The sequence below is a fragment of the Cinclus cinclus genome, chromosome Z (assembly GCF_963662255.1).
Source record: "Cinclus cinclus chromosome Z, bCinCin1.1, whole genome shotgun sequence".
In the NCBI taxonomy this organism is placed as follows: Eukaryota; Metazoa; Chordata; class Aves; order Passeriformes; family Cinclidae; genus Cinclus; species Cinclus cinclus.
The window spans coordinates 56889835-56916682 of NC_085084.1; the positions used below are offsets into that span (position 1 = coordinate 56889835).

The window sequence follows — 26848 nt, forward strand, 5'->3', positions numbered from 1 at the left end:
TCCAAATCTCCATAACCAATGATGCAACAATTTAAGAACTGAAAGTTAATTTTTGGACCTGTACTTCCCCTTGCACACTTCCTCTGAAAAAAAAAATCACCCCAAGTTTCCCTCATTTCTGCTTCTTGTTCACTTTTGTGAGATGAGATAGAATTCCCTTAGCAATGCATGATATTTTAGCTACATTCTGTGTCCATGTTTTGCCTCTCCTGTCTTGCAACAGGACAGAAGTAATGAAGAAGAGATGAAAAAAGATATTGTGGTAGTAGAGTAACTATCAGAGAATTTATTTGGCTTGTTTAAGATGAAGAGTGTTAAAGAACATTTGAGTACAATATATATTATCTCTAAAATATATATCTCACATTTAATGACGTACACAGTGGTTACACCTGCAAGTTGTACTTTAATAGAAGTGAACAAAAATTGCAAATTTTGAAGGATTTAACAATGTAATAGAAGGTTCTCCAGAATCATGGATATAAATACAGACAACTTTTGTCTTTAGCCACTCTGTAACACTAGGTTTGAGCTTTGCTCTGGCATAAGATAAAACTGATTATCTTGATTAATTTAAGATAGCCTAAGACCCAAATGATGTTGGGCCATTGACAAATCAAATTATTTTTTCAGAGAGCTTGTAAATTATAGGAGCTACTTTGACCACTCATTCCTAGTTCTGATCTTGTAAATGAGACCTCTTCTTAATGTGATGTGGAACTCAAAGGGTCAGTCTTCAAAAACTGTGTTGCATATATCTTACCTGATAATTTCTCAGATTTGAAGTTTTGTCCAAGTGGATATTTTTCAGTTAATCTTTTTGCCATGCTCTCCACAAAACCAATCAGAATAGATAGCTTGGTAAGTTGGATTGTTCTCCTATTAAGTAAACCTAGTGTTCACCTTTTCATTTACAGGTTATGTGGCTCATGAATTTATTTTGGATACAAGACCTTTCAAAAAAACAGCAAACATTGAAGCTGTAGACCTTGCTAAAAGGCTTCAGGATTATGGTAAGTCAAATGTCAATTCTTTAAAATAGCAATGCATGTCAAAATTTTCTAAATCTATTCTAAAGGGAGACACAAACTTTCTAGTTCTGTGCTTATGGACAGTGAATCTCTCACAATTATTTCAGGCTTCCTCATGTTCTTTAAGGTCTTGGAGAGATATTTGCATATACTGAGTTGTAGTAGGTACTTCTGAATCTGCTGCGACTTCACAGTTTCGTAAACTGCCCCATCAAATTACTGATTACATGACTCTTAACTGTTTGGAGCAAGTGGGCTGGAGCCAAAAGCTTAATAACATTCCAACAAAGCAAAACAAAACAAACTAGAAAAGGAGAAGAAAAAAAAAAAAAAACGACTTTTGAAGTAGGATGATAGGATTTTAACAGTTCCATCCTGATATAGTTTATGAAGTTCTGTACACATGCTCTTAAGGATCTGATTGATGCTTTTTGGCTGCTGGACAAGAGGACCCATTGAACTACTTGATCATGTAGAACTGTGCTTCAAATGAACACGCATGAAAGCTGTTAAAACCCTAATCAGTAATACCTCTTCAGTGAAATAATCCAAAGCCTAGTTTTGATACTAAAAAAACCCCACCCTTCCTGCTCTTTGTAAGTGAGCCTTAAATATTATGCACCACTTCAAACAAACTTTTCAGTAGGTGTAGAGGTGAGTTAGGTAAGTATATTAAAGTTCCTTTTTAATAAACTGTTTTGTTAAATCAGTGTGTAGCTCTGTTGTAAATAATACAGTGGTGTTACCCTTCAGTTCTAAAAATGAAGATACTTGGAAAGTCTATTTTACCTCTAAAGTATACAGTGCCAACACTACCAGTGACTTCAATCATGTACAGATTTTTGTAGAGAAAGGACTGAATCTGTGAATCTTCTGATGTGATAGCTGATGCATCTATTATCTCATACCCTATTGTCAGTGACTGATTTATGCTGTTGTCACCAGGTTTTCATGCTCCAACCATGTCCTGGCCGGTGGCAGGGACACTTATGATTGAACCTACAGAGTCTGAAGACAAAGCAGAGCTGGACAGATTTTGTGATGCAATGATCAATATTCGTCAGGAAATTGCTGAAATAGAGGAGGGCAGGATGGACCCCCAAATTAACCCACTAAAGGTAAGATGGCACATAGAGCAAGGTACCAGCATCAGCCTAACCCATGAGACTGCAGAAGCCCACTTCCAGATATTTCAGTACTCTCAAAAGTAATGGTGCACAACAGTGAACACAAGACTTTCTTGAGAAACCTTCAACTTTTTCAAAATTAGAATTTTGACTTTTTCAAGTGAGAAGTCAGGCCTTTACTGACAGAGCAGAGAAAGTTATTTCCACAAGCACTTAGTTTATATTTCAAGGCCATCTCAAAGTAATGAGGGAGAGACACTTATTTCACTGGATTAAGAGGGAAATGGAATGACCTTAACACTAATAATAAAATAAGGATTGAATTATTTTAGCAATGCAGCACAGAACAGGTATCAGCTCAAGTTCTGTTCCACTCTTTTAATCATTTACTGACTTTTAAGTTTAGTGAAAAGCCAAAAGCATATTCAAGCCTTGGGTAGCATCTTTAGGAAAACTGAAAAAAAACCCAAAATACTGACTTGTCTCCTAGTTTAAATCTGCTTCTCCCACCCCCCCCCCCCCCCCCGATAAACAGTGTTCTTTAGACAATAATTATTTATATATGGTAATGTGAACTTGAAGGCTTCACACTGATATGTTCAACTTAATTCAGTAATTTCTTACTCTCATCATGTCTTGTTTCTTGTAGATGTCACCACACACTCTGAACTGTGTCACTTCTTCCAAGTGGGATCGCCCCTACTCCAGAGAAGTGGCAGCATTCCCACTGGTGAGTACATAATGGAAACTTCATGGTGTGGTAATACATAAATATGCTTTGTGCTCTGTAGTTTCTTAGTCATTTGGAGATGAAGTAATGTGGTAAGAATGAAAACCTCAGAGCCATTTTATTGTTGCTCAACTTTTATGTGTGTGAGCTCTACCACAGTTCATTAGTTTAGTTTTTAAAGACAAGGAAAGAAGACCTCAAAAAAAAAAGTCTCTTCATAGAGGTGCAGACCATACTGTTTCAAATAGTAAGAATTCAACTACACCACCATTCCATTTTCCTTTAAGTATTATATTGTAACTATGCTGAACAGCACAGCAGTGTCCTCTGCTTTTCCTTCATTCTTATCTGAAAGCCAGTTGTTCAAGGGATAATAAAGTTTTCTTTCATCTCATGAAAACTGCTTCTTTGCAAGTCTGTTTTAGAGGATGTGACTATACTTTTTTTAAAATCTAAGCATACTTTTAACTGTCAATTTTATTATACATGCTTGTTAACTTTCGGTCACTGCAAATAGATTTGAAGGATGACTTCACCTAAAAAATCCATTTTCACAGCACTTGTAGTTCTTCAAGCTCCTAAAGTCTATTATAATTTTGTAGCTTTATTTGGTGGAAAAGTTAAGATGGCTGGGTTCTTTTATCTCTCTCAGCCATTTGTGAAGCCTGAAAGCAAGTTTTGGCCCACAATTGCTCGCATTGATGACATATATGGAGATCAACATCTGGTTTGTACCTGCCCACCAATGGAAGCCTATGAATCTCCATTTTCTGAGCAGAAGAGAGCATCTTCCTAAGGCTGCTTCCAGCTGTCTGAATTTTTGACTCCATCAGAATGGCTCTTTCCTGATTTCTTGGGGATATTTATACTATGTATATTTTGAATAATCACCACATTTGTTTATTGAACCACTGCAGTTAAAATGTAAATACAATCAGTATGTTAGGTGCAAACAAAATGAGATTGTTCGACACCAGTTGGAAGTTGTTGGAAGTTGCCTTGATTCATCATTTTGTCTGTTTTGTGCTAAAGTTTTAATAATTAACCCCCACTTTGCAAAGTGGCATAGAAGATACAGTTTAAAAAGTAGAAAAGATGCAGATACATAAGGAAGTACTAATAAATATTAACTGCAGAAATAATTGTTTATATTTTGTAAAAATGTGATGAAGCAGATTTTTAAATGTACTTCACATATTACCACTAACTAGCATTGCTAGTGTTAATGTTTCGTACTGATTTTTTTTACCTATCAGTGTTAGTAGTCTAATAAAATTGGTGAGAATTTTAAGTGTTCTTGTCATGTTTTGGATTTAAACTTTTCAGCTGGATTTGTTCAACACAGCAGCATGAAATTATGGAGCTTAAGTTCGAATTTCTGACAATTGCCACAGCAGCAATAAACTTACACAAAGGAAAATACTGTCAGGGAATAATATTTAAATAAATCTCTGAGTTGTTTTTTTTTTAATGAGCCAGAATGATCCATTTTACCAAGCACTAACAACTTAGTCTTGTTCTGTATCACACCATTCTTTCTTAGTAGTTTCATCTAATCCTCTCTTATTCTGGAGAAGGCATAAAAGACCAGTGTGAACTGCTTAGTATTACTTAAACCTTGAGTAAAAAAATGTTCTTTTTCCACAGTTTCTCAATTCTCCCTCTGGTGCTTTTTTTATACAGAGCACTCAGTTTGCCCTACTTTATATACAGCTTGTGTAAAAACTGATTCACAGCTTAACCTGTGGCCCTCCAAGAGCATCAAAAGCACTGAGACTAAAGCCCCCCTGCAAAGCACAGTGCCACATTAAATCACTCAGCAGCCAGAGCTCAGACCTTAAACAGGAGCCTTTCCCACCATATTCCAGATCAAATTTACATAAAACCAATCCTCTCACTAGTTACAAGTGAGTGAGCACATTTGAAAGCAACCTGCTGAGATCCATGCAGAGCTGTCAGTTTGATGCACATGAGCACCCCTGAAGGGACCGAATTATTCAGCCACACAAAGCACAATTTTGGTGCTGGAATTCCTGCTAGGAAACAGGTACTCGGCAACACTGAGAACACAGAAAAGGACCACATAGTTTTGCACCTTACAACCACCCACTACTCAACCTCATCTTGAAGATCTACATGCACACTCAGCCTGGGAACTCTGAAGTAACACAAATGCAGCTGGTGTTCACAGCAATATTTTAAGTACTGTAAATTTTGTGTCTTTTGCAGTGAAAGTTTTGGCACTGCAACTATTTCATTACCTACTTTATGACTTCAGTGGGGGGCTTTACACAAAGAGACTGCAGATGATAGGAGACGAATGGCTTTCATTAAAGGAAAGTCAGGCCAGATACCAGTCTGTATGTGAAAAGCTGCACCTACATCCTAAATCATCTTGATATATAATGAAGAAAATCAGAATTATTTTACTCTAGAATTTACTACTGAAAAGGGTGTATTTCAGTAGCTATTGATATAGTCCTAACGATGTAAAAAAATCTTGAAAATCCACTGCAGACTTATAATGTGAGGAAAGGACAGTCTTTCTCTGTTGCCAATCTAATGCCACAGTCTTGACAAGCTACTTTAATGTTTGTTAAAAGCAGTTTTATGTCACTTGATTATGTCACTGAGAAAGTATATTAAAAACTGGTCTAAGTATTTTTGTATAAAGCAGGTAACTTCCCACCATGGACCTCAAACTGACAACATTTATCTTAAGGACTTAATTGGTAAAATCTATCCAATGGAAAACAAAGCATTAAAATATTTTACAGTAGTTGGTTAAAAGGTTGAAAGCCACAAGACTTATGAGCTTACTGTACAGAAGCAATGGCTGCTACAAAGGTGAAATAACACTGTTCTCCAGAAAATACTGAGCTACCTGTATCACTGTGGGCCACAGGCTGCCACTGCAACCTCAGTGCCTACAGAGGGAATCTGTCACCTACCCACCTGACCAACCATGCAGGAACCCCACAGACTATGAGTGAGTCCATGGGTACCAATATCACCTCTGGATCTTGGTTTGGAGTTGTTCAGCTGTTCTTAAAATTAGGTGTTCTTTTCACTGAGAAATGAGTTAAGGAATATAAAGCCTCACACCTGAAAAACAAGGCCACCTAAGGAAAGCATTTAGTAACCTGAAAAATAAATTCTGTAGAAGTCTTATGACTTAATTAAGTGGATAATAGTAAAAACAAAACTAGCAAATTTTCTGAATCATAAAATATTTAATAAGGTATATTTTGGGGGGGCATATATTGTATATAAAATTTCAGATCACAATATGAAGCGTTTTGAACCCTCTCCAAGCTAGCACTGCCTTTAATGCTGTGCAGATGTATTGCCACTGATACAAGACCTACTAAAAGCATACAGTTTAACTAATACAGAAGTGGCTTTTTTATATGAACTATTTTTTTACACAACTAGAGTGTCTTGAATACCCTCTTTAAGTGCAAAAAACACAGATCACTTTACACTAATGCAGCAACAATGCATTCATATTGTTCTCATTAGTCATTAGTAGTCAACTTGCATAAGATACAAGAAAAGCACAATGAAGCTCACAAAAATAGACTAAAAATCAGCCTGTTCTTGCAAAAAAAAAAAAAAATACAGCATAATAGAAGAAAAAGACAAAAAAGGGATTATGCACACCACAGAATTTGCTGTTTAATCCAAATGGCTTAAGTGCTGAATCTCTTTCTTTTTCCTGTTTTTTTTGTGGGTTTTTCTTTTGGTTTGGGTTTTGTTATTGGGTTCTTTTTTTATTTTTTTTTATTTTTTTTTGTTTGTTTGTTTTTTTGTAAATCAAACCACATGAACCAGGCACGACTAATATTCAGGAGGCAGTGTGTAGCTAAAACATCACTAACTATTTTTTATCCCCAACATTGTTTCACTGTTTGACACAATTTACTTTCCTCTGTCCTGAGGTAGTTACAAAAAACCAAATCATAAAGTAAGCATCAGCTAGGCCAGTAAGAGCTGAGGCTTTTCTTTTCTTTTCTCTCTTTTTTTTTTTTTTTTTTTTTTTTGTTCTTTAAAAACTATTAGTTAACTGGCCAAAACTACCCTTGATGCTAAAAGACAGCTGAGAATTAGAGTTCTCACAACACCAAGAAATGGCTATGAGGGGAAGAGGGTTAGCTGCTTCAAAATATGACAATATACTGAGTCTCATCAAGCTGGCTGGTCCACTGCTGAATTCCCCATGTTTATTCCCCTTTACTGTCTATGAAGTCACTGGGAGAAGTACAGAAGTGTCTGAGCACATCACCGTCCTTTGCTGTATCCTGGAAAGAACTGGTCCAGTAGTGTCTGCAGGACCTTGTTGGGAGCCATGGTGTAGCCCTTCCCCAGGTCATAGCGGCAGGCAGGGCAGGTGAACACTTCTGCTCTGAAGGAGCGCTGTAAACAACTCTGGGACATACAAAGACAGAGAAGTGAATTGCAACAACTTTCTTTTTGACCAACAGCTTAACCAGCAAAAAGCTAAGGAGCCACTTTAAACCAAAGGCACAATCTGCTGTACTACCACAAAAAAAGGAAGTCTTTACCAAGCCCTCTGGTGCCTGACTCTGCCTGTGACTAAAATGTCCTAGCAAAGGAACTCTTCTCTGTGCTGGGATGCTAAACACTGTGGCTGGGAGGAACTAAATCACTACTGAGGTTTCCCCTTCATTTCTACTAGTGCCTCCCTGTAAGTCACAGCCCATCCTCAGTTTCCTTATAGCTTCACAGCTTGTTATACTTTTCCAGACCTTCATATCAAGAGGAAGGTGAATATATCACATACACTGTTTATGTAGCAATCTCTATCTACCTCATCAAAATAGATTCAGTTTAGCATTACAGATTTATGTAGGATAATACAATCTGAAATACATTAGCATCTGTGCTGTCATCCTTATGATGTTACTGCAGACTGATGAGCATATTAAATTCTTTAGGGCAGATCTCTGTCTAAGCAGCAACAGCAGCTTGCTATCAAAGTGTTCCTTACAACTTTTAATGGATGTTATATTGTATTCTCAAATATATACTGATATCTTAAAATACTTTGCTTTCTGGGTTTGTTGCCATTCAGCTTTCTCTTCTTTCTTTTTTCATGGTTTTAAAGTTTCCACAATTCTAAATATTAACTCCACAATATTTCTTATGTTTTTCAAAGAGACATAATTATTCCAAATGTGCAGGCCACACATAACAATGCCCTGATTTTTGCTGGAGTGGTATCTTCTTAAACAGCAAGCTTGCATTACCAACTACTGTACTAGGATGATAATAGTTTGAGTCCTTTTAGGGCCTCAGTCAGAAATACTAGGTATGGCAGGCACCATTCCAATATGCACAATTCAGTGCATGATTCTGTACACACCAGTGCTACAAAATTAACTCTAGTCCAGATTTCATTCCAAGCTCCTTATATTAGCTCCAACTGACGAAGATTTTGAGACATACATAAGTAATGTACTGACATCTATGGCTCTCCTACCAAAAAACATGAACAATGCCACGATTAACAAGATAACATAACTTTTTATGAATGAGCCCTAATAGTTTTCTAGGGTATTTACCTTCCACCCTTTCACAATTCTTACTAGAGACTTATAAAATTTCATTTTATTTCTTAACAATGTAAAATCAAATCACTGATATTATGCCAAAATCTAACCTGTGGACCTAACCAATTCCTAGCACACCTCCACTGACCACAAAGGCACAGTAATGGTAAACCTACTCATTATGTCTATCAGGAACTATATGAAACATACTTCCACTCTTTATTACACAAACTTAAGGTGCTCACACAGCAAACTCTGAATGGAAACTTGATGCCTCTTTTTGACCAGAATGTTATGCAATTATTATTGTCTTTCTAAAATTCATATGGCTTTTGGTGACTGGTGTCTCAGAGCCAAGAAAACAGCCCAGAGCAAGACAGTTTATTCTTACTTTACAGACGTTGTGGAGGCACTCTGTTGTCACTGGCTGGTAAACCAACTCCTGGCAGCAGACACACATAAAGGATTGTTCCAGTTTCTTCAGAAAATTCTTATGTAGGGCAAAGGAATAAAAGAGACAGACTCTATTACAGTTCTCATAAATGCCACTAACTACATAAGAATTACATATTTCCAGAAGTTCTTAAGTCCTTCACATCCCTGAGCACAGCTCTCTAGAAGTAATCAGGAAGCAGGTCTTTAATGGCTTAATTTCCCCACTCTTCTACATATTGAAGTATCATATAATCAGAGAATGGTTTGGGTTGGAAGGGACCTTAAACAACACATAGGGACCTGTTTCAACCCCCGTGCCTTGGGCAGGGAATCTTTCACTAAACCAGGTTGCTGAGGGCCCTCTCCAGCCTGGCCTTGAACACTTTGAGTATGGAGCATATGTCTCTAGGAAACCTGTCATAAAATTATTTTCTGTCTAAACAAAACACAGTGACTAAAACAATCTTTCTTGATGTCTGATTTCTGACACTACCACAGCATAAAAATACATTTTTTATATCAGAGAAAACATGCTGTCTTCAAAAATGAAAAGAAATAAAAATCTGCTTTTAACTTCGGGATGGTTTATGAGCAAGAAACGGTCTCTATTGTGGAGGTATTAACCCATCCCTCAAGAGCAAATTGCAGAATTGAGACTTATTTTCTTAAAATACAAGTCTTACAAACAAAAGTAATGCCAGACAGTCTATATTTAGCAAAAGTTCAACAAGCAAATGAGGTTTTACGAGGGACTCAAGATTTCTCCTAATAATATAAAGAAAATGCAAACAATAAAAATTATGCATGCAACAAACATACTGGTCCTTCCTTAAGAGAAGCAAGTACTTCATCCCACAGCTTCTGGTTCATGGAGTCTTCTCTAATCAGCCATTGCTGCTCTTGAGTCAGCTGGAAAGCTTCTCCTTTCCCTCCATCTCCCATCCTCATTGCTTTGGGTGTATTTGTAGGTTCCTCTGTACCTGCTTGGTGACCATCAGACACAGTAACAACAGTGTTAGTCTGAACTAATAGAAGGGAAAGACAGAACTTTTTTCTAGAAGGAAACATTTATTAATATGGATTACATGCATGAAATACAGCAAACAAATTCCTACTCCAACTCATACTGTCCATCATGGTGTTGGATTGCAGCACACAGTTGCACTGTGTTCATTTTTTTGCAGAGCTTAAGAGCAAAAAACACAGTGGGAGGAATAAAAAGGATTAAGAGCCCTACACTATTACTTAATTAAAGAGCATGCGCTTATCAATTTACATTAGTATTCCAAACAGCTTCACACTTCCACAATGATTTCATAGCTTAGAAATAGTAACACAACAGACTTCGACGATGAATGCTAAAAAAGTAAAAAAGAAATACCATCATCAATTGTCCGTTTCTGGTTTCCATTACTTTGGTTGGTTGGCTCCTGTTTCACAGTTTGCTTTTTAACTTTATCTTTCTTCTCCTTACTTGCCATGGCTTCCAAATAACCTTCTGGATACTAAAATTAAAAAGCACAGATTTAAAACAAAAATCACTGGCATACAGGAATAACCAAATACCAAAAGGAGTAACTTCTAAAAGAATTTAGATCTCCTATGACTACATAGTAAAACAATTATAAAATAATTTTTAAATCCTACATGATAGAGAAAACATTTAAAATTAGTACCTATCATTAAGAAAGCACAGTCAAGTTGAAGAACCTAATCCATACTCAGCTGTATTAAACAGTGTATCTGTACCTGTGTGCTTACAAACTATATAAATCACAGAGATGATGTAAAATACACCATTGCTTTGCCAAGAATATATATTAATTATTTCTTTCTGTCTTTCATGGATTCTGCAATGCCAAAATTTTCATGGATCAACTTATATCTTTGCCTAAAATACACTATGTATACAAACTACTCAGCTACACCGGAGAAAAATACATTAAAATGCACAATTTTTTTGGCTTCTCAGACAGACTCTAGCCAACTGTAGAAAAATTTGTTCCAGCCTAAGAATCACAAAACTGGACACAAATTCTGATTTTCCAATCCATATAGACAAAACAATTTACTGCTAGGGCAGAAAGCTGAATTCGCTGTTCCTTCTGTTTTGTCACTATTACAGGATTCTTCCAATTTGCATATAATCTGTAGTGGCTTTAGTATCTAAAGCTGCCACAGTGAAGTACAAGAAAACAAAAGGAGCTTTAATTTAACTGATTTATTTCTCTGGAATCTGCTTACTGGAACTAAGAATAAAAACAACTGTCCAGCTCCTGATGCCAACCTGTACGCTTAGACCCAGCTTCTTTGACCGCTCCATTCCTTCTGAAGTCCAAGGTGCAGGCTCAACATCATCTCTCCTCAGAAGATAGCGCCATACTAAAAATCCACATTTTCCAATTTCTGGCCAGTATTTCACCACCTAAAGAACAATACAAAATAACTGCCATTATTCTGTCACAAGTCAAACACATGCACATTATCATACTTTAATTGTTTAAGAAGAAATTACAAGACTGATTCATACATTATTATTATTATCAATAATATTATTATATACAGAAGTTCTTCCCTCAGCTGTGCAATTTTTGTATTTCTTATAAATACGGTGGTCTTAAAAGTCACACTTCTTTGTTTCAGAAACTAAGAAGTCTTTAAACAGACAAAAGGCTAGGATACAGCTGGAAGGACTGAAGAAATAATGAAATAATCTGATTTCAGGGATGAATTTAACTCAATAAGCACAATCAAAGCAACTTACATATTCAATTTTATATATCCTATTACATATTATGTTCTATTATTACCATTCTCAATAATTTCATTTTGGTTCACTTGTCAAGTAGTAATGAAGAATTTGCAGACTAACACATATGAGGCTTTTTGAAACAGATTAAGAGAAATTTTATGTTGTAGAGATCAGAATACCTTGTAAATGCCATCGTATCTGTTGCCTTCCTCTGGGGCATATTTGCTGATCCGCCGTCCTTTTGAACTGCGCACTACTCTAACTGGTTTGCCAGCTCTCCAATTCTTTGACTCTGCTCCATTTTTGTCATCCAGTGGGGCATCACAGTTAAGGGCCAATGCCCTAGAAGACATTTAAATTCTTCATAAACTAGATTGCTTCACCCAACAGAGTTTTGAGACTTAAGGTAATTAAGTCATATATGTCTCCCTTGTGTAATTTTGCTTTATAAAGCAGCACAGATATACCTTTCAATATGTTTTTTAGCAGAATTGATGGAAAAAATGAGATCCATGCTAAAACACATGGTAAGAAAAAAAATATGGGAACACTAAATATGTTGTCCAGGTTCCAGATGAAAACTTGTGAAATTGCTAGATAAAACAAACCAATCCTTTTAGACTTAATATTCTTAATTTTTAAAAATAATCCCTTCCTAAATAGTATTGAGGAAACTAAAATTAAAAGACAAACTTTCCGTACTGCTCTTCCCCATCTAGACTTCTAGACCTTATAAGTGTCCACACAGAAGTAATGAATATGATGAAAAACACATAAAGAAAAAAGTACATAATAATAATTCAAAAGACCTACAGGTACCCTATCTATCTCACATGATATATAAAATACCTCAGAGAAGGACTCAGAATCATAGTACCTAATTAAAGAATAAACAAGTCCTTTACCCATAAAGACCCTCTCGTAGAAACCTGGAGTAAGACAGTATGACCAAGCTGCCATAAGAAACAGTATTTCTACTACCACAGCCTGACTTCAAGGGACTGAAAATCATTCATGATCAGCCACAACACAAATAATGGATCTCAAAACAGAAGAAATAATATGGGTTATGAACAGACATGGTACAAGGATAGAACCCACATTGTAAAGAACAGTAAGAGACAGCCACACTATGCCAACATTAAAAATGTTTCCCATATGAAAATAAAACTTGTTAAATTATCTGGACAAGCAAAACCAGTACAGATTCAACTACATAAAATCATAATAATCTTTGAATTAAAGTGCTCGAGAACTTGCATCAAGCTCAGTAAATGAGAGTAGCACATTGTTACTTCATGTGCACTAATGCCTTCACAGCTAAGTAGTTTTGCCTGTGGATTTCTCATTTGCTAAGAGGAGAGAAATGCTAACACTAAGGGGTCCAGCTTTCAATTCTGTGTTTCAAAACAACTTTGTTCTATTTATTAAATATGCTTGTAAAGCTATTCCTTAAGCCTACTTCCATCTTCCTTCACTGTATGTTCTTGTTTATTTTCACACCACATGCCTTCTTCCCTTCCCTTTCTCAGCAACCAAGTCAGGCTTTTCCTCTTTCTCCTACAGAGAATTTGAAAGAATACTTCTCCAGCCTGTCTGAGAGCAGCAGAACATGCAGACCTGGCAAATAAAAGTTCTCAGAGTCTCTCAGCATCCCACAGGTGTTCAGAGGTCAGTTGTGTAACAGATAATGCTCTTAGAAACAGAAAAGGATGGACTACTCCTTGTTCAGGCCAGCTTTTAGAGGAGGGAAAAACACTTCAGGCAGATGTCTAATTCTTCCTCTGAATATATGTTCTCTTTCAAGTGCTTGTTTTGATAAAGCAGCACCCTAATTCCTTGCTTTTCATTGAAAAAAGAAAGGGTTAGCAAAATATAAAATATTTATTTTGTCATGGAAAAATGAATATGCCTTCTTCTTCGTTAAATTTATAACTGATTTACCCACAAGAGAATAAACTTAAAAAAAGAAACATCCAGCACTAGAAAACTTCTGCTCAAGACTTTTGACAAACTTCTTATTTAATTAAAACAGAGTCCTCTGCGGGTGACTGTAGAACAATTTCAACCAGAGGCAAGCTGCAGCAACAATACAGCAATGTATTCCACTGAGGCACACCTTCCTTTGAAGCAACAAAACATAATGCTTGATAAAATGCCTCTTAGAAGTAACAGGCATTGGTGTTTATGAACACATCATGTACAGAAGAGGAAAAAATACAGAAAAACATTAGTTTTAAATTAAAATACTACAACCCAACTATTTGTTTTGGGATACCTTTAAATTTTATCTTCAAAACTTACCTATTCATGTGTGTTAATGTCTGATCAAATGAGTGTTCTCCAATTCTTTTATTGCCAGAAAGATCTCTACCTCCACTCCCAGTGTAAGTGAACTCATCTCCTCGATCCTGTGCAAGAAGATTATCCTTTGGTTTAACGCTCTAAAGTAAAGTAACTCAATTAAAAAAAAAAAAAAGAAAAAAAAAGGAAAAAAAAAAAAAGCAACTTCATTTGTTCTATTTACTCAGAGAAAAACTGTAATCCAGGGCATGAAAAACATGTTTTCAGTTTCATCATTGTCCTATAGTGGCTGCACCTGCACAAAACTACTGGTCTAGATGTAAACTCTTCACCAAAATATTCTGACTAAAAAAATGCCTGCCTTAAAAATGCTACTTTTGCATTTTTATAAAGCTATTTTGAGGAAAAAATCTGAGGAAAGGAACATATTCTGGCAAGTAGCTACTTGCTCTTGAGCATTCATTGAGTTTACAAGAGTACCATGTTTGTAAAATATGTAATAATTACCTTGGATGGATCACGTCAGTCACTTCAGCTTGTGCAAGGAGCTCAGTGCTAATAAGTACATGCAGTGCTGCCTTACGTACAAAGCAGGTGCTTTAAGGAAATAGTAATCCCAGCTCTTCTGAATCACTAAGAGTTTAAAATAATTTAGATTCATATTTGTAAGCTAAAATGATTCTGTACTATAGCTCCTATGTAGAATTTTCATGAAACTGAAGGAAGGTTGATAAAATCTTTTACCATGAGCTGTGAAAACTGTCAAAATCCAAATTCACCAAAGTAAAGCATGTATTTCTACTTCCTCTACAAAGTCTGTCACCGAATTTCATATTACTCCTGGGAAATTAATATATTTCCAGAAATTCATAAATATACAGACTACATATATAGTTAATATGCTATTTCTTTGGTACAAAACATACAGCAATTTAATAGGAAAATAATGATACAATTATTTTTATAGCAAAATTCTGAACATCTATGCAGTAGTAGAATTCAGTCAATTTCTTACCACTATTAAAAGTCTGATATTATCCAGGATCCATTTAGGAAAATAATGTTTAAATGAATTTTTATAGCAAAATTCTGAACATCTATGCAGTATTAAAATTCAATCAATTTCTTACCACTATTATAAGTCTGACATTATTTAGGATCCAGTGCAAGACAGTTACACATATTTCATGACTGACAACAGCAGAAAAAGAGAATGTTAGAAAGAAAATCACTAGTTCAACAAGGCCACAGATAAATTTTAGAAATTAGGTTCATTTTATTTTGTGTAGGGAAAACCTAGCAGAAATTCAGTTATCTGTACATAATAATATAGAACTGCTATGAAGTTTAAAAGTATACTCAAAACCCAGCAAAGACATGTATAAACTCTGGTATATGCTTTCTTAAAACAGTCTATTTACTAAATAAATCTCTAAAAACCAACAGAAACAGAATGTAGTTATATTAAGGGCAGTATATGAAGCAACTTCAAAAGACCAAACAGACAAGAACCATTTATTAAGAAAGGATGTAAAATAGATTGTATAAAATAAGGTATCACAGGATTGGAATTAATCACAGTGTCTGCTGCATTTTTCTGTGACTGTCAAGGCAAACACAATGTACAGATTACACAACAATGATCCTGGTAATCATATGAACAAGGATGGATTTACTACATGTTTCACAGTCTTTCAAACAAACTGCATTTTGACAATGAATAAGAAGACTGTGACAAGTTCAGAAAAAAAGGGAAAACATATATTGGAAGGTCATGAATCCAGAATGGCCTAGGTTTTGTAACAAAGAAAGAAACATGTACATGTTCATCATGTGGCAGGGTGGGGAGGACTGTTAAGACAGTTTTTGATATATAAGTAGAACTAAACTGAAATTACAAAGTAATTTTTTTCCCTCTTCTTGGAACGTAACTTTGAGATAAATACAGATATAACATATACAAAAGAATATGAAAAATATATGAATGACAGAAACACTTCATATGAAACCAAGATGAGGAAAATTATTTATAAGACAGGCTCTTGACAAGCTTTTGTTTATTAACTACCAGGTTGTTGATAAATCTTCATGAGAAGAAAGTATGGAATAGACTTTTATTTTTTGGCATAACAGGAAAACATAACTCAAGGACAAATTGCTACAGATTTAAGCCAATAAAAACTTCAAGAGACAATGCAAAAATGCAACAGTATTCCTACATGCACACCGTTCTGTGGAAAATGGGTTAAATGTAAACAGCCTAAACCCAACAAAGTTCCAATATCTTCAAAGAAAGACTGAGTGGTTCTCTGGTGGTAGTCTAACCACAGGCAAACTGAAAACATTATTCTTGAAGAGATACTATGGATAGAAGGCCTATGAATACATGCTTACCTCTGAAGCATATCACACACTTCATAGGTTACATTTGCTTCTCTTTAATTATCAAAGTGGTCTATGAATAAATAAACCACTGGAAATCCAGGCGAAGGAAAATGGAGGATAAAAGGGACAATTACAGAGCATAAATATTACAGCTCAAGTTACAAGGGTCTTTCAATATCCTCCAATTTAAGGAAGACTCACTGTTGCTTTATTTTCTAGATGAACTATACTCCCTTTTTCCTATCAGATACATTAGAAAAAGAGAACTAAAAACAAAAAGAAAAAGGGATTTCAGGTAACAGAGACACAGTTCCTAGAATCGAAGGAAAATATCAGAGATCTTGCTGCTGATCTGGGCTGGATGAAGATAAATTGGAGGGCATTTGAACCTCTGATATAACAGCAACTCTCAAATAGGAGAGAAGAAAGCTCAGAAGAACACAAAAGTGCTCATAGAGAATGAAAATAGAAAATGACAAGACTAAGTGATGTGACAGAGACCCAGTGTCTAACGAGTAGAATAAATGTGGATATGAATGTGCCTATGACAAGCAGGAGTAAAACAGGGACACTGGTACTCCAGAGACATACTGGGAGGCCTGTAATACCTACTTTCATTGGGCTTGTGGTGTTTTACCTTTAAAGTAAAGTATAAAAGGAATATTCACAACTTATTATTTGGGATTATTGGAGAGTAATGATCATCAAAATAATGTCTCAACAGCTTTGAGCTCTATCTATGGATAATACAGGATCTTCCAACCACCTACAACTTTTAACTGAGAGCCAGTATGAGATTGGTAAAGCTATTATTGTCTGAAGAGGATCAGAAAGCAGAACTGAAGACAATGATTCAACAGTTTAAGAAAACATATGGCAAGATTAATTATTGATGTCTGTATGATCTTCTTGAACAAACAAAATAGCTGTCAAAAAGCCTATAAAAACAGTCTTATCTTTTCCCTTCCCTTCCCTTCTTCCTACATTCTTCCCATTTTCTTACCTTAAAATACATAATCCTGCCATTTCTCTTCTGCTTTTCACAGCTTAATTCCACTTCCTTGTACCGAAAGTGTCTTTCAACAGCTAGCAGGTACTTTATTATTCTGTCTTCTCTTAATACCTTCTGTGTGTGCCTTTTTCTTGTGTTGTGTCCGTTAAGTTATTTCTTAACCATCCTGTTTGTAAAGTTTGATCACATTATAGAGCAAATGAACTTCAGCCACAGCAGTGTTGACCCAGTATCTCACACTGAGGCATGTGACTGGAAAACAACCCTGAAGCTCTAGTACTACAAGCCAGTGAGCCTCAGACAGCCAGTACAAGCAGTCAGACAGTTGCATTAAACCATACTCCACTATCCAACAGTGTTATATAAGCACTCACAAGTCTAACAGAGAGGTAATGTAGAATGAAGAAAGTATGATTTTCAATTTCATTGAATCATTTGGCCACATTATTTCTATAGATAACTTGTATGTACCAGCTGACAGGGATATTAGCTACTTCAAGTTACTAGAATATCAGCTATCTCAAGAGAGGTCTCAATTATTTTCTCTCTCCATCAACACCACTGCTATTATGCTCAGATTTCAAAGTCTGGCTCCAACAGATAATGTAAAAATTGTATTTATCAGTAACAGGCTATTGCACCCATAATCAGACTTTCTAGATGAGACCCAACCTTCAGTTTGAACAATAAAAACAGTCTTATTGGCTTTCTTGATACAAGAAATTCCCAAATACCATCACTTCATGAATCCCTCCCCAGTCTGACGTCAGTAAAATGTAATGAATCAAAGGTGAGTTTGATTATATAATAAAGTGAAATAAAAAAGCACTAAGCCTTTTTAAATGTAGTTATTAAATCCAAGAAAATTATCAACTATCAAGCATTTCAAAGCATTTTCTTTCCTCAGTACTAGGGATAACTGAAACTGAATCATGTCATCATTCATCTCCATTAAACTCTGTATCTATAAAAACCTGACAGAATTGGCCTATCTGCCCATTGTGTGATTTATTTTTGATAATTTCTTGGTTTAACACTGCAGTAAAAGGTGCCAATTGAAAAGGAAGGGCTAAAGTACAAATTTCATTTGTAAATCAATAAGAATTCCCTGCATTCAGTGCAGAGCCTGAATACATCATAATTGTTCTTGCTGAGTCTTTCCAACAATCGCCCCTGACAGCAAGAACCTGACAGTTTCATGGCATATTCCATCACAATGAAAACATTTCACCATTTTAGTGCTCACTAAGCTACATGTCTGAACAGTAAGAAAGACAGCTCAAAGCAGAAAAAAGCAGAAGGTGGCTAACTAGTGATAGAAGTATGGTACACTTTAAATGCTCAAAGTCCTAGTTAACTACTGCATGTGAATTCCTTTCTGATGGGTTTCTTACTCCTTTCCATGCAGTGTCCAAAAATGGTGGAATACCAGGCTTTTAAACTGAGCATTAATATGTAAATATATAAATAATTTAGGCTACCCAGTGTGGATTAATTATCTCTTGTTCCATTAAAAATCCTTTCTGACATCGAACCAGGTTCACCAAAGACAGAGAGTTTTCTCAGGTCAAAGACCCTTCCTTTTGTGTAGTGGGAGTTTACTTAGGAGATACAACAGCTTTTAGAGACAGCATTTTAAAATTATGGCTATCTTTGGCTATCAGCTGGACATACAAAATTGATTGGTTTTTTGAGGGGAAAAAAATCCTGCAATCTGGATGACTAATTTAATTAGCCAGCTATAATTCTAGTTAAAGCAATGCATTTAAAATCTAAAATATGTGTATTTCATATTAGATATTCATTTCATGAACTGCTTTGTGAATGCTACATTCCAGGCAGTGAATGGTTTGGTATAAAATCAACAAACCTAAACAATGAATATATTGCCTGTGGTTCCTTTTGAGTCATTACAGTCATTATCTTTTGTAGTCTCATAATCTTTTACAAGAAGATAGGACTGCTCACACCAGGTATTATTCTCCAAGACATTCTTAATCTCAATTCAGAGATTTCCCGTATGTTCCTATGTGCAACAACACTTACAGAAAAAAAACAGTTTTTGTTTGGATTAAATTAGAGCACACCACACAATTAATTTACCATTTTTACGACACTACCCCAACCCAGCAGAAGTACGAATCTTGAAACTTTTGACAGACAATAAACAGCAGCTTCAACTTTATACATAAAAAAATGACACAAAATAAGAAGGCAAGTTTTCAATACAAAAGTTAAACTTCTTCAGCTGCTTGATCAGATGACAAATCAGAATATATTCATCGTGAACACTGCGATTGCACAATCAATGCTAATGCCCAGTATCTAGTGTGTAAATATTAATATGTTCTGAAATAATTATTAGATTATAAATTACTGAAAGACTTCTCAATTTCTTCAGCTAATGCTCCTACTATGGTTACTGAAAAGCAATACCAGGAGATCAGAACATTAACATATTCAAAATAAAAGCTAACTATAGCTTTTATATACAGCTAGCTATATATATATCACTAAGTGATGTAAATTGTTGCTAGAATTCAAAGTTACCCGTTTCCAGGAGAGAGATTAATATGTAAATATTTTATGTGCATGTAATTAAAAATGACGATAAAGTGCCTTGTGCAAAACATTTTCACCCAGTGCTCATTTGGTAAGCTATGACTGTACCTGTTCTCAATCTTGAGGGTAGATCTGACAGAACTGATAAAACTTGTTATTAATGAACACTCCAGGACATCCAGAACATCCAAACTTCAGTAAAACTGCAGACAATTCTCGGTCTCTAGGATTATAAATTTCTAAAGGCATGGCATAAAAATGTCATGATCTGAAAGCTAGACAATGAGCTCTGTTTCCTTCAAGGTATTTTTGTAATTACATTACCCCAATGTGGGCTTTGTTGCATAAAGTATATAAACAGTTTAATACTCTTCCAAATGAATATATTTCTCAATTTTATAAAAGCTTACACACAAGCATCTTTGTTTTTCCGTTGAAATTCAGGTAAGAGTTACGTCTCTTTTTTGGTACTCATACAATAAAAGGAATAGATGGGAGCAGAGGTTTTTATGTGTATTTAAGAAAAAAAATCTCAAATTTCACATCTCAAATTAATTAGATACTGAGGATACTTATAAGTACAGAACTCATTTTTTTCTGTGCATATTCTTACAGGAATTTAATCTCAACCTTTTCAAAAAACAGGAAAAATGGAAGTAAGTTGGAAGATAAGATCTGGTACATGAAAGAGGAAGAGAAGAAAAACTAACTTCAGTAGTGTAACTGCATTACTAGTTTAAAAAACAGAAAAAATCTGATGTTCATATAAGTTTTTAGGGTATTTTCTGCAACATTTCTCCTCTACTATGCCTTTTCAACAGTATTTATGTCTTTTAGACTAAGACAGTACTTAGGTGTCTACAAAACCACATAGTCACAACATCACTTAGATGAATTGAAAAGGCATGAAAAGTATCCAATAAAGTTTAGTAAATAGTTTGAATTGAATAACTACCACCTCAGAAACAAGGAGACATCAGTATCACCAAAAAGAATAAAAAGAGGAATCTGCAGCATCCCAGAATAACAAATACAGCTACTGTGAAACAGTGTTCTTAGGGTCTGAGAGCCTGAGTTGGGATAGACAGTAAGGACACTATATCCAAACACCAGTCCTCAAGCCACTTGTTCAAAGAAGAGACACACTCCCTCACAGGCAACAGCACAGCAGCAGCAGCAGCTGCCAAAGCAGCTGGTAGATGCTGTTGGCAAAGAATATAGAACGTTCTGATGCTATTTCATTTGTATGCTTATTTTTTTTTCCTCCAGTGCCCTTTTTCTTGTGATTGACAGCTATGTGCATTTTATAAAAAACAGGGTTTCTTACTGCATTATCCTTCACCTGATCCACGATTCAGAATTCCACCTGATGGACTGGAACTCCAGGAAGGGATGTACCTTGTGTAAACATCACTTAACTGAAGAAAATTGCAAACTCTTCATAAATTAATGTTGAGCCACACCATGAGATGAAAGTTGAAAGCAGTTATCTTTTGTTTAGCAGCATAACTGCTTTTGTTGCTCTGCTTAGATGTTGAACAACAAAGCAAATTTTTTTTCCAGCACCTTTAGGGATCATAGTACAATATTCTGAGACTTTGCTAAGTTCTGAAAGTGCTCATTAGCAGGAGCGAAGAAACTTCAGAACTTCCTAGTTCTGAACTATGTTACTATCGAGCAACACCTATCTTTTATTTTTGCTTCATTCAAATAAATATATCATGTATGTAGAAGTTCTGTTTGGAATGTAATTAAATTGTGACAAAAGCAGAACATAAAACATATTATTTGCACATAATTACACTATCAGATTATACATTCCACTCAATTCAGACTCCAAAAGTATGTTGAAATGCAACTACCCTAAACAATGTAAAATCCAATGGTAACTTATGGATATTATGATTTAATGCAAACTTGAGCACAAGCATTCTTTAAGATGTGGTAAGATTTTTTCCTCTGAAATACTAAGAACTACTATATTTATCAGTAGTAGCTTTTTTTTCACAGTTGTATCTGCCTAAACATTAGTTTTAGATTAAACACCAAATATAACTCCATATTTACAGACATTGATACATTTGATGCATTAGAACAGCAAGACCATAGCTTGCATGAATGACATACCACTTCATCTTCAAATCCCCCAGCTAGTACGAGTGAATAAGCTCCATCATTACTGCGTCCATGGATTCCACCAACATGGGGCCTGTGGACACCTGCTTCGCTCACCTGGAGACAGAAGAAAGCCGGTTTACATCAATTTTTAAAAAGATCCAGTCACCCACAACCACTTTAAAAAATCAATTTTCTGGATAAAATTTTCAACAGAGGTTTCTGTGTCAACAGTTAATGCAAGACTGCTATTAAAGATGTGAATTCCCCTGTTTCTTCAGGAAGAAAATCTGAAAGTAAGAACACCCAGAAATTCACCAGGACAATGTGGGACAGTTGTGACACTGAAACATGTAATGGTACACTTTCTTCCTTGGGGAAAATCTCCCCAAGATTTTTTTCCATAAGCATTATCTAAGACTGTACACACTGCTATACTCCACTTACAGAGTCATTTCGAACAATTCAAAGGAGAAAGATATCAATCAGTTTGGTAACATTTTACCATCTTTAACCAAGGAAGGTCCCAGTGTAAAGACCACTTTGTCAGGGACTTTTAAGGTAACACCCTGTAAAAGTAACCAGTGGAGAGGAATATTATCTGGCTGCCCAAGGAAACAGAAGAAGCCATTGCAACACTAATAGGATCATAGATTATTTCTCCAACCAGGATAACTCTCTGGTAATAAATGTTTGAGTAATCTGCAACCTGACCAACCTGAAAGGTGCAGGTGCTGCATAATCATTAAAGTCTGCTGGAGCACCTCTCCCTTATTTAATAATAGTTTCAAGCTATTAATTAGTAGAAAAGCCCCACAAACAACCTTTACAAATAAAAAAAAGAGTATGTATTAAATTACACATTTTCTCAGTAGGTTATGAAAAAAATACTGTTGGTAGAATGAAGGTTTCCAGCATAAAACTAATGACACTACTTCTTTCTAGCTTCATATCTTCTTCCAGACCTTGATTTTGCTTGTTTTTCTCATTCTGCTTCTTGTACTTTTGAGCTCCTTTTCCCAACCTATTAAACAACTTCAATGGAAGTCTGTATACTTCTGCTATAGCCTTGAAATTTCATACCACAATACATCAAAGATCCACATAGTAAAAAATGCACTTTTTAACAACAGATTAGAGCTGTGCACAGTTACTAAAACTATGTAAGGACACAATAATACTTCCCTGCACAATTTCTTGGGATACAGCTGTCTGTGGCTGACCTCCTATTCTGTTGAAAGCTTTTGAAAAATTTTTTGACATCTTTACAAAATTTGACATTATGATTTGTAAATTTGACATTACAGAAGTATATATATTGGTCCCACTTTTTTTATACTGTACATCATTTTGTAGTCATCTACACCCCACAAGATTTTTAACATTTTCCAGATGAATGAAAACCATTTTATTCCTTTAATTGCCCTGGTTGCTGTTCATAATAATATATTTTATTTTTCTTACTCTTAATTTCATGATAATTTAGTATTTGATTTCTTTTTCTGATCACTATTAAAATGACATATTTTTCAAAATTAGATATTGGAATATCTCTTTGCTAAATAACAAGAAGAATAAGCAGCTGAAAGCCAATTACAAATTACACACTTAGTTCTCTTCCCAGCCCCATGTTTGCTATCCACAACAACTTAGCACTCTCACTTAACTTTATCAGCTATTTGCCAATTTTTCCAGATCATTTATTATGATTATGCTGAATTAAAAGGCCCCATTATTGCATCTCTCTTTCCTGTGGTATCAAACACCCTTTAATTAATTCCTCCCTCCTTTCTTTTCATCTCCAGGTTTTAACAATTAAATTTAGGTTTCTGGTAGGTAATTCAACCCCTAGATGAACACTGATAAATAATTCATGCCAAAGATGCTTTTCAGATGTTCTCTACAGAAGTAATGCTTACTCAATTTCCTTCTAGGGAAGAGAGAGTTTGTGTAATAAAAAAACTATGCAAGTCAGAAATAAAGAGGTCCTTAAATTCTCATACAGTCTCTAAATTCTCATAGATTTCTTGAAACAATCTCATTTTGTAATAAAAGAGACTAGTTCATATGAGAAAAAAAAAAGTGTAGTTAAACTTTCTATGTAAAAAGCATTTTTAAATTGTACCCAAAATAAATTAATTATGCATAAATGTTAATAGTCTTTTGATATTTAGTCCACATATATATATACACACACATATATACACAGTACACATATACTATATAGTATATATATGTAAGAAGTATTGTTTGACAGATTTTTTGGTGAAAGCAGCACTCTAATTATGTTTCCTTTTCCTATGAGCACTGGAAATACTTGCAAAGTGTTCACTTTTGTCTTACCAATAGAATTCCTAACAAAAAGGTAAACTAGAAATTCAAATTACTATTGAAGGAGTGAAAATAAAAGTTGATTTTGATACTTTGAGTTTGCCTAAGTGATTTTAGAAGGTTCTCTTACTTATTAGACTTTACATAATCTGGCACCAAACAAAAAGAAAGTAAGTGTTGAAAAGTTCATAAAAAATCAGAAGAGGCTTTTGATTTTTGGCTTGTCTTTCCTCAAGCAGTTTAAAAACCCATGGTTTTATTCTTCCAAATATGACAGAAAACATTAAGTTTCAATCATTTACACATGCAAGAGACAAAAAACTCACTGATTTAAAGAACAAAGGAGTATGCATTTTTGTGACTAAAAACAATAATAAAAAATGAAAAATAGCCCAAAAATCATTGTAATTGGATTAGGCTGGAGCAAAAGGGAGGAAGTTTGTAGCTTGCTGGACACTACAAAATTAGAAAAAAAACAGGCACAAAAAGCAGCTGTCCCATCCTCCCGTATTTGTTTTTCCTGCCCCACTGACTATTGGCACTGTGCTTATAAAACCCAAATGGAAAACAGACTGGGAAAATTAGCCTCCAATCTACTCCAGACACGGTTATTTTTCTGCCAGTTTTTTACCAACGTAGTTTACCACAGAGCCCAAGGAATATTTGGAACAGAAAACGAGAACAGTTGAAAAAAACACCAGAAGCTGAATATACGGTGAATTTCAGCAGCAGTACAGGCTTACACTAGTTTATGATGTTCATCAGTCTAAAAACAGATTCAAACATCCACTATATATGACCAAAACCACCTACAGAGTCAATTCACAGGGATAATACGTAATGTTTTCAAAATCTGCAGTCTACACCCCATGCATGGCATAATTAGTTCATGTGAAGAAAACTCTTCAGAAAATACTTAACTCCATTCGCTTTATCCCACTTAAAATTTTATCATATGAAATAACATTTGTCATAATTCCAACAAATTTTTACTAAGTTGTATGTAAAAAGCTGGATTGAAAAGTTGGTGTGGTAAAATCAGCATAGTTTAAACTTCACTGCCATCAGCATCACTTCTAATATTGGACTCATAATGTATTTGTGTTACTTAGTCCTGGTGAAAATGGCAACTGTCAATTGAAATTTATTTTAGTGCCTAACCCATTCATCATTATTCCTACTTCCTTCAACCACAGTTAGTACTGAAATGACATACCTGAACTCTGAACTTCCAGGTTGTCCCAACAGGAACACCAGGTATAGGTCCATAATGATTTGAAGGAACAATAGTGCATTCCTTAGTGCGACCAACACAGGCCATGCCCTAAAAATACATTAGACAAAAGTAATCAGACAAATGAATTACAGTATTGAAGACCATTTGCAAATTCAATGCAGCGATCATGAAATCCGTCTATTATAACAAATACAAACTTCAAAATATGTTAACAATTGTTAAAAGGAATATTAAATTAAGTAATATGTGATTATGGGCTTGGGAGGGGAGTTGGGTGTTGTCTTTTTTTTTGGTGCTTTTACCTCAGTCACCTTAATAATCCTTTCACTGCTTTAACTGCCAGTAGACAGCAGGCAGGATTAAACATTGTCTTGTTGTCTGTGCAACCCAGTACTGAATTTTGTGTAGTGCATATGTAAGCAGAATTATAGATGCAGCACATACATGGACAATCAGAGTAACAGCTATTTCTAAAACACACTCTACCTTTCCCCAGTCTCTCTGGCTTTCAGTACTGGCAGATGGCATCTTTGCTTTCTTTTTACTCTGTTTGAGCTTTTCTCCAGCCTTTACAACTTCATTAGAATCATTTTTGCAGGAAGGACAATACCTAAAAAAAGGTTTTAGTAAATTCTCAATTAACTTCATAATAATGGCAACACATTTCTTGTAGCCAAAATAGTGTCCTTTTGTTTATTTTGACTGAAAGTTTCAAGCTAGCAAGCATATACCAGTCTTAAGCAGCTGAAGCCTACAGCTTAAAACATAAACTGAACATGAACAAATATTGTCAACTTTCTTTAAAAGAGGGCTTTCCAGTATCTTTAAAGGTAGAGTGCTAGTTGCAAAACATATAACTGTTTTTTCTCATATGATATGTGAGAGGTTCCCATGTCTCCTGTATTTTCATTTAGTCCTCCTTCATTTACATAATGTAAAGGAGAAGATAGCTGAGATTAGAGTATGCTGTTAACCAGTAGCCATGGTCTGTTTCACTGTCCTGCTCAGTCTGTCCTTAGTTTTTGCTGGTAGTGCAACAAATTTCACTACAGACTGCTGAATGTCAAACACAGCCAAGGTATGACATAATGTGTATAGAAACACACAAACACACACTCACTCCACAACACTGAAGCCATTTGGAATATAATGCTGAGGTTCACTCCAACTATCACAAATCCATTCTGGTAGGAATGCAGAGATACTAGTATACACTGACTACAGCAGAGAGAAAAGGAATACAGTGGTTGTTCT

General features: G+C 35.2%; 2 protein-coding genes across 4 annotated transcripts in view; one reads left to right on the forward strand and one right to left on the reverse strand.

Moving 5' to 3' along the window:
- The window catches only part of GLDC (glycine decarboxylase), a 37804-nt gene extending 34120 nt beyond the window's left edge, over positions 1 to 3684 (forward strand). The window contains exons 23-26 of the mRNA XM_062513690.1: positions 918 to 1013; positions 1977 to 2149; positions 2808 to 2888; positions 3541 to 3684. Of these exons, the coding sequence (XP_062369674.1) occupies positions 918 to 1013; positions 1977 to 2149; positions 2808 to 2888; positions 3541 to 3684 (494 nt within the window). The remainder of the gene's footprint in view (positions 1 to 917; positions 1014 to 1976; positions 2150 to 2807; positions 2889 to 3540) is intronic.
- A 3206-nt stretch (positions 3685 to 6890) lies between these two features.
- Positions 6891 to 26848, reverse strand: part of UHRF2 (ubiquitin like with PHD and ring finger domains 2) — a 77377-nt gene continuing 57419 nt past the window's right edge. Inside the window, exons 7-16 of one of the 3 annotated variants that reach the window (XM_062513202.1) lie at positions 26081 to 26204; positions 25574 to 25681; positions 22039 to 22143; positions 13953 to 14059; positions 11828 to 11990; positions 11184 to 11321; positions 10278 to 10401; positions 9716 to 9870; positions 8853 to 8951; positions 6891 to 7316 (exon numbers count right to left, since the gene is read on the reverse strand). In XM_062513202.1, the coding sequence (XP_062369186.1) occupies positions 7170 to 7316; positions 8853 to 8951; positions 9716 to 9870; positions 10278 to 10401; positions 11184 to 11321; positions 11828 to 11990; positions 13953 to 14059; positions 22039 to 22143; positions 25574 to 25681; positions 26081 to 26204 (1270 nt within the window). In that variant the 3' untranslated portion in view covers positions 6891 to 7169. Of the gene's footprint in view, positions 7317 to 8852; positions 8952 to 9715; positions 9880 to 10277; positions 10402 to 11183; positions 11322 to 11827; positions 11991 to 13952; positions 14060 to 22038; positions 22144 to 25573; positions 25682 to 26080; positions 26205 to 26848 lie in introns of all 3 variants that reach the window. The other 2 variants (XM_062513201.1, XM_062513200.1) reach the window with 2 other exon arrangements.